This window comes from Arachis hypogaea, chromosome 2 (assembly GCF_003086295.3).
Source record: "Arachis hypogaea cultivar Tifrunner chromosome 2, arahy.Tifrunner.gnm2.J5K5, whole genome shotgun sequence".
NCBI lineage: Eukaryota > Viridiplantae > Streptophyta > Magnoliopsida > Fabales > Fabaceae > Arachis > Arachis hypogaea.
Window position 1 is genome coordinate 22,746,220 of NC_092037.1, and position 7,968 is coordinate 22,754,187.

Genomic DNA, 7,968 nt, shown 5'->3' on the forward strand with positions numbered 1-7,968 from the left:
CAAAAATGGATTCTCATACGCAAAGCTCACTCCCTCATGAGTATTTCGTATAATCTCACCATTGTGATACACCATCAAATTTGCAGTACCCTCCATCTGACCAAAAATACCCTCAAACAACTCTCCTTTTTGCAATAAAATGGTACTGAACTTTGACTTATATAGAGAGAGCACTCAACATGCAGACTACGTGTTGCATCACCAACAAATCAGAATGTGTTGATAACACGTCCCTCACGTGCTAAGTCAACATGCCCTCCACGTGTTACAACTGCCCAACTAACACGCCACGTGTTACAACTGCCCAACTAACACGCCACGTGTTACAACTGCCTAACTAACACGTCCACTGATCTCTACAAATACACTAAATTACCCCATTTTCATTAAAAACACTAATAATATTTCTATATGAAAAAAATGAGCCTATGGGCTATGGCTTAATTAGTTTGAGGGATAATAGTCAAATTAGTTCTTGAAAGATAAGACATTCTTTAAATTTGTCTTTGAAAGATTTTTTTAATCAAATTGGTCATTCAAATATTGCGAATTAATCATATTTGTCCTCCGGTCACTCTATCAACAATTTTTTTCAAAAATTGATATTGTAAAACGTTAGTTGATAACATATATAATAATACCTTATATGTCTAATTGGATATTGACCAAATATGTTTATAAAAATTTATTAATTTAGTCATTTTTTTCAATTATAAGAATCCTATTCCTAATATGACCTAATGACTAAATTAATAGATTTTCCTAAATATATTTAGTCTACGTCTAATTGAACATGTTATGGTCATATATACTATTAGTTAACATTTCACATAATTAATTATTGACAAAAATTATGAATAGAGTAACTGAAAAAAGAATATGATTAATTCATATTTTTTGAAGAATCAATTTAGTTGACAAAATTTTTCAAAACCGAACTTAAAAAATGTATTATCTTTCAAAAACTAATTTAACTTTTAACCATTTCACCTTTCGTTATTTTTGTGAAATTTATAAATTTTTTAAATTCTTTTCTCTCTAAGGATTCGGTAGATAGCTTGTGTTCAATTTATTGTAGTTATCAAAATTCAAAACTGATTAAGGAAACGCCACGTGTCCTAAAATGGCCAAAAGTTGATCTTACAAACACTGTGTTGTGGCCAAATGTCATTCAAGCTCATACTCTTTCTGGCGCTACTCGCTTCACTTCTTCCATCGCCATGTCCAACTCTCTCCTTCTTCTTCCTCTTCCTCCTTCTTCCTCTTCTTATTCTCAACCCCATTCACCTCTCACTCTCACTTTCTTTAATGTACGCCTTTCACTCTCTTCCTTCACACCTTTCTTTTGTTTATTTATTTTTTATTATTTACTTATTGACTTTCAGTCACGGAGGAAGAGACGCCCTTGCAGATATTCCAGAGCGACAATGTGCTCCTCTCATAATTCCCACCCCCCAAACGACGTCGTTGTGCGTCTTCTCTTTCTCTCTTCGAATTTCGATTAAGTTGGAACTATTATTATTATTATTATTGGCACTGAAATTGAAGGTTTTGATTTTCTCAGTTTCTTGAATGCAATAATGCAGGTTGGGTGTGGAGCGGCGTCGGTGGATTTCTTGGCTACCGTTGCTTCTTACCCTAACCCTGATGACAAAATCAGAAGCATCAACTTGAAGGTTCTTCTTCTATAGTCTTGACTCTTGAATATTAGTGTTTAGTGTTAAATTTAGCGGTGTAAAAGTTAATTACTATTGTTGATATATTAGTGTATTAACGTACCTATTAATTTACCTTTTTATATGTGTAATAACAACAAATATGATATTAGTCAATATGGTAAGTGTTTTATATACTTTACCTAGAGGTCTTTGATTTAAATCTTAGAAATAACAAAATATTTTTTTTTATGGATTATATTGGATGAATGATATTTTAGGAAAGAAAATTGTGCACTAAACATCTCCTATATCCCCACTAAATATATATAGTATATGACAGTATACAATTGGATATTTGTGATACAGTTTATTAAAATTAAATGCCATCTTGATTTGTAAATTTGGTGAAAGGGTTTTGTCTCCATTGTTGGTTGTCACATTCATTAGGAAGAAGAAAGAAAAATTTTCAAGTGGTTAACACGGTTTTGAACATCTAGATTTTGCCAGTAATGTAACTGAAGTCCCCCAAATTATGGAATGCATAGATTGCCTTATTGAAAATGGCGAATCTAAAATTGACTTTGTTATTGTTAATTTTTGGTGCTCCATTGTATGTTATTAGTCTTCTGTTAATTAATTGATGCTCATGAATTGGATGTGATGCACTCATTTTTCTCAGTAATTTTAAGCTCTCTAGGCTGTTAGAAATGAAGAAATTTTGGACTTACTCACAACTATATGTGTTGTTCACTCAGGTTCAAGGAGGTGGAAATGCAGGCAATGCTTTAACTTGTGTTGCTAGATTGGGCCTCAAGCCAAGGATCATCTCCAAAGTAGTTTATTTTTACCTTTTATTTTAGTCAGAAAATAAAAAAGAATCTCTGCATGTTTATCGTTTAAAATCTTTTGACATTAAACCCAATGTTGATGCCATTGCGTTCGTGCATATGTTGCATACCTGTTTGGCATCCTTAGGTAGCAGATGATAGTCAAGGCAGGAGCATACTAGATGAGTTACACGCTGATGGTGTAGATGCATCCTTTATTGTGGTAATTTATCTTTAATACTCTTCTGTTTGTAATATCATAAGAGCATGATAACCTCTTAGCATCCATAAGTCTTGAGTTTGATGTTAAAACTTTAGATTTTATAATTCCTTGATGAGATTTTATGGTCATTATCTCCATCATTACTGTTTACCTAGTTATCGATGTATATTTGCAATGATATTGGCGCTCTTGGTTTTCCATCTGTTCTCGCTCCCCCGGACTACTTATAGTTTCCCAAGTTGTCCTCACTTAAATGTGAATGAACAAATAGAAATATAACTGACGAAGGTTTATTTGAATAAAATGTTCATCCCCTTCAAGGTAATTTGGAACTTGTTATTTAAAGCAGTAAGTGAGAATGGTGAATTGATATTTAGGAGTTCAAATTGCTCCAGTTGTTTTCTGAGCACTTCTATTATGTATGTGATTGAGTTCCCTTGTTATCTGCAGGTGTCTGAGGAGGGAACTTCACCATTTACATATATTATTGTGGACAACGAAACGTAATAATCTTTGATTTCTTTGTTACATATGATTACCCAATCTTGACTTCTTTTCTGCTGTGTGTTTTCATGGTACAAAAGAGGGTGGGACAAAAGGCATTACATAGGTGAATCTAATTGACATTCTGGGCAGGATCTGCATGGTTTTGACATAGAACATTATACAGATTATCTTTTTTTTTTTTTTTGCTTCTTGATAAAGAAAAACAAAATGGATTATCTTTTCTTTTTGACATAGAACATTATACATATTATCTTTACTTTTTTGCTTCTTGATAAAGAAAAACAAAATGGATTGATGCAAGCTTTGCACTTACTTTTCTATTTTCTGTCTCTTGCTTGTCTTTGTTTCCATTTTCTCATGTTTATTGTTTATCATCCTTAGGCAGTACATTACCTGGGACTTGTTTCGACTAGCAGACAATATTTATGTTGTCTTATTCTTCATAGCAATCATGAGGCGTTCAAGCATTTGCTGCCAGTGACACTGCTAAAAAAATTAATTCTTCCTTCATTTTCATTCATTCTATCTGTACATTTTTTCAGGAAGACCCGTACTTGCATACATACCCCAGGATATCCTCCAATGATACCACAGGATCTTTCTGAATCAAGTCTGTTAACTGCATTGAATGGAGCAAGCATTGCTTACTTTGATGGGAGGTTATATGAAACTGCTCTTGTTGTTGCCCAAGAGGTTATAATCTATATAATTCTCTTGCAGTTCTAATATAAACTCTAAGGACCTATTTGTTTAAAATTTTTGCTGTGGTAATTAGTGTATAGCTAACTCCTATCACAGTTAATGATCCAATATTAAAAGATTATCAACTCATAACATCACTGTCATTAGATTTTACCTCTGATAACACTAAATTATATAACGCAGAAATGTTGCAAAATGATAATATTTAAGGAATTTTAGTTTGCAAGGTCATCAATCGGTAAACTCAAAACTATATTTTTATTTTGTTTTCTTCCTATTGTTTTCTATGTTGCTCATGCTAATATTTGTCAACCTTCCTTTAGTCATTGTAGATCCCAAATGCATACTTTTTACTAGAATTGCAAGTTCAACTTAGTGCCTTTTACACGATCCTTTTCTATTATTGTTCTGCTACTAGAAATTAAGGATGGGGATAAGAGAAAAAGCTTCAACAGAAAGTTAAAAAAAAATTATTTTTCCAGTGCAGGCAGTTAGGAAGAATATACCCATCTTAGTTGATGCAGAAAGGCCAAGGGAAGGGTTGGATGATCTCCTGAAATTTGCTAATTATGTTGTATGCTCAGCAAAGTTTCCACTAGTAAGTGCATTGTTTTCTCTGAAACCATTATTGTAAGATGTGTATGCTAGAATTTTCTCATTAACCTCATTTGTTTAAATACTTGTTCAATAAATCAATCAAACAAATATTGTGGTGCTAAAATTCTTCTAAGCATCATTATTAAATCCATATATTAATTAATGTACCTCTCTCTGCTGATAGGCATGGACAGGAGCATCAACTTTTCCACAAGCACTTGTTTCTATTCTCTTAAGATTGCTCAACATCAGATTTGTGATTGTGACCTTGGGAAAAGATGGTTGCATAATGCTCGAGAGAAATCTTGATGGTACATAGAGATGTTAGCATTTATACTCTTTCTATGCTGTGTTTTCTTTTAGTGTAATCAGGTTTACATGTATCATACCTTCTCTGGTAGTAGCCTCTTCCACAGAGGAAGTGGATATAGACAGCTTAGTGGAGTCACTGAAGACGACAACGAATGAGAGTGTATTACACCCAACCTGTATATCATCGGTAATGCCATTGAAACCTATAACGTTTTGAACCTTTGTTGTGGTTGTTGCAATTGTGGGTCTTGCAGATGTCACGAAGTGCATTGCAGACTTGCAGCTATTGTGGTATGAAAATTGTGTTTTCATATCAAATATAAAAACAAAATGACATTTCAATGACTTGTAACAACCAAAACTCGAGTTACCCACTACTTATATGAAATAGATACAGTTAAGATTGCTAAATAGAGATTCTTTTTCGCTTTTGCTTTTGTGGTCATGGCTTATTATAGGATCGATGCAACTGCATCGGAGCCACAATGGGCCCGTCTCTAGTAATGATTATTGTTTCCATTGCTGCGTCACAATTTCATTGTGGTTATTTTTTCTGATTGCATGTCAGACTGAATTTGTGATGTGGTTGGTGGTGACTGCTAGCTCAATATTGCAGTTTGCAATTTAGAACACTACTAATTAAATAATAAGCCTTACCTCACTATAATGTCCTTTCTAAGGGCTTCTCCTGTTGTTTCCTTAGGTCTTTTTCTGTACCTTTTAAAGTGACCTCCAGTTTTAAATTTATCAGCTCAGAAAATGCTGTATAGCATGCTTGAGCCAAGCAATGGCCTCTATTCTTCATTCTTCAGACATTCGTGCTGTTGACATTGTCTCACCCTCTTGAACCAACAGGCCTTCATTTGCTAACTGTTATGATAATAACCTCTGTAACTGTAACTCATTATTTACTTTTCAAATGAAAACCATATCTTTTTGGGCGGGGGAACCTGATACACTGTATAGATTATATAGCAGTATTATTAGCTTGGATGCATTCTAGAGGAAACAGGAAAAAGAAAAAAAAAATGTGAACCTCATATAATAGCTCTGCATTTATAAAGTATTCACAATGACATCAATGAATGCTTGGATCTTTGAAGTTTTAAAGCTGACAGTGCAACTTCAAAACTTGACATGGTTATTTGGGTTTTTGGTCTCTTTCCTTTTGCAATTCATGAAGTCAGTGGCAACACTGAAGGCAGAAGGGATAGGAACAGTCAATGGGAGGATATATGTGGGAACAGCCGAGAGCATTCCTCCTTTGGAGCTTATTGACACCACTGGTGCCGGGGATGCATTTATTGGAGCTGTGATATATGGTATTGTACCACCTTTATTCCCTTTACTTATGCCTTTGAAAGATCATGATGTCAACATGCGACTTGACGAACCCTTTCACTCGTCGTGTGTTTAAACTTCATGGTCATTGTGTTTGGTTTTTCCTGTGAATGAATTTATGGATGAGATCCATTCTGTTCTTGATTTGCTTTCAGCTATCTGTGCCAACTTTTCGCCAGAGACAATGCTTTCCTTTGCTGCTAATGTGGTATGTTGTAGTCTTGTACTCGAGTAGCAGTCATGTGTGAGTACTGTGTACGCGCATGTGTGTATACATGATCAAGATTAAAATACAAGTTAGTTGTTAAAGAATTAAAGTGAATATTTGACTTTCAAATAACTTTTATTCTTGATCATATATATAGTTTAATAGCCAAGATTCGCTCCTCTGATAATTAATCACTCTTCTCGGGTGATATGCACATATAATAGGGAGCATATTAAGTGCATGCTTAGTCATTAAAATGGATAAACTGAATATTGTCTATTAGATCTTATATGAATCGTTAAGATTAAGATTAAAACATCACAAGTCATGTAGCCTTTTTGAATGATATGTGTGACCTTAAGTAACTTGAAAAACATTGAATTTGTTGAACCTAGTTAGGGTTTGGTTAGTTATAAGAGGCTTATTGCATTCTAATGGCGATTTCAGGCAGCTGCCAAGTGTCGAGATTTAGGAGCTCGCAGTGGTCTTCCATATCGTGCTGACCCACGCATAGCTTCCTTCATGCAGTAGATTTTGATCCAGTTATGCTTTTTTCCACAATAAGAGATTTCATCAATGTGTTATTCAATTGAATTGTATATTAGCAGCCCAAAAAGGGATAATTGAAATATTGAATTGTATATTAAGATAATTGACATTGAATAATTAGCCTTGGCTTAAGCCAATGTTGCCTGCAAGAATCAAGATCTTTAATTTTTAGCAGATTGAGTGGAAATTCTCTGCCTCGTTTAGTTGTTTTAAAGTCATCAATAAATTTAGCAAAAATTAAGCCATTTAGTTTTCAGTTTAACTCAATTTGAATACTATCAATGAACTTTTCGTCTTCAATTTTATTATATCTTAAATTTTTTAATATACTAATAGATATTTTATAGTAATATGTATTACTCCTTAATGGTCATACAACAACAACAACAAAGCCTTATCCCACTAAGTGGGGTCGGCTACATGAATCAAACGACGCCATTGTGCTCTGTCATGTATCATGTCTACAGAGAGACCGTTTACATGTAGATCTCGTTTGACCACCTCATGGATGGTCTTCTTAGGTCTTCCTCTGCCTTTCGCCCTTTGTCCATCTTCCATCTCATCCACCCTCCTGACTGGATGTTCTATCGGTCTTCTTCTCACATGTCCAAACCACCTGAGACGCGATTCAACCATCTTTTCCACAATGGGTGCTACTCCAACTCTCTCCCTTATATCTTCATTCCTTATTTTATCCAATCGCGTGTGACCACTCATCCATCTCAACATCTTCATCTCTGCCACACTCAGCTTATGTTCGTGCTCTCCTTTAGCCGCCCAACACTCCGTACCATACAGCATAGCCGGTCTTATAGCGGTGCGATAGAATTTACCTTTAAGTTTTAAAGGCACTTTTTTGTCGCATATAAAACCAGATGCACTCCGCCATTTTGACCAACCTGCTTGGATCCTATGATTTACATCATGTTCAATCTCTCCATTATCCTGTATGATGCACCCAAGATACTTAAAACTTTTAACTTTTCGTAAGGTATTCTCTCCAATTTTCACCTCTATATTGGAGTTTTCCCTTCTCAGACTGAA

The 7,968-nt window shown here is 34.6% G+C and overlaps 1 protein-coding gene across 2 annotated transcripts; it reads left to right on the top strand.

Annotated features, from left to right (window-relative positions):
* The first annotated feature begins 1,106 nt into the window (after positions 1–1,106).
* LOC112741366 (uncharacterized) lies at positions 1,107–7,111 on the top strand. 2 transcript variants are annotated; one of them, XM_025790330.3, is made up of 13 exons: positions 1,107–1,310; positions 1,386–1,469; positions 1,587–1,676; positions 2,414–2,491; positions 2,634–2,708; positions 3,159–3,211; positions 3,758–3,908; positions 4,405–4,515; positions 4,699–4,825; positions 4,919–5,013; positions 6,010–6,148; positions 6,323–6,375; positions 6,823–7,111. In XM_025790330.3, exons 1-13 carry the CDS (start codon positions 1,221–1,223, stop codon positions 6,904–6,906), a joined length of 1,230 nt encoding a protein of 409 aa, XP_025646115.1. In that variant the 5' UTR covers positions 1,107–1,220; the 3' UTR covers positions 6,907–7,111. The 2 variants fall into 2 exon arrangements, with proteins under 2 accessions (XP_025646115.1, XP_025646110.1); XM_025790325.3 differs by having other exon boundaries at positions 1,115–1,310; positions 4,916–5,013.
* The last annotated feature ends 857 nt before the right edge of the window (positions 7,112–7,968 follow it).

What these genes read in the sequence shown, in the direction of transcription:
- LOC112741366 (XM_025790325.3), top strand. Translation starts at nt 1,221, where the DNA reads ATGTCCAACTCTCTCCTTCTTCTTCCTCTTCCTCCTTCTTCCTCTTCT. An exon ending in ATTATTGTGGACAACGAAAC is followed by an intron (nt 3,212 to 3,757) that starts GTAATAATCTTT and finishes ACATTTTTTCAG; the next exon opens with GAAGACCCGTACTTGCATAC. An exon ending in TATTGGAGCTGTGATATATG is followed by an intron (nt 6,149 to 6,322) that starts GTATTGTACCAC and finishes ATTTGCTTTCAG; the next exon opens with CTATCTGTGCCAACTTTTCG.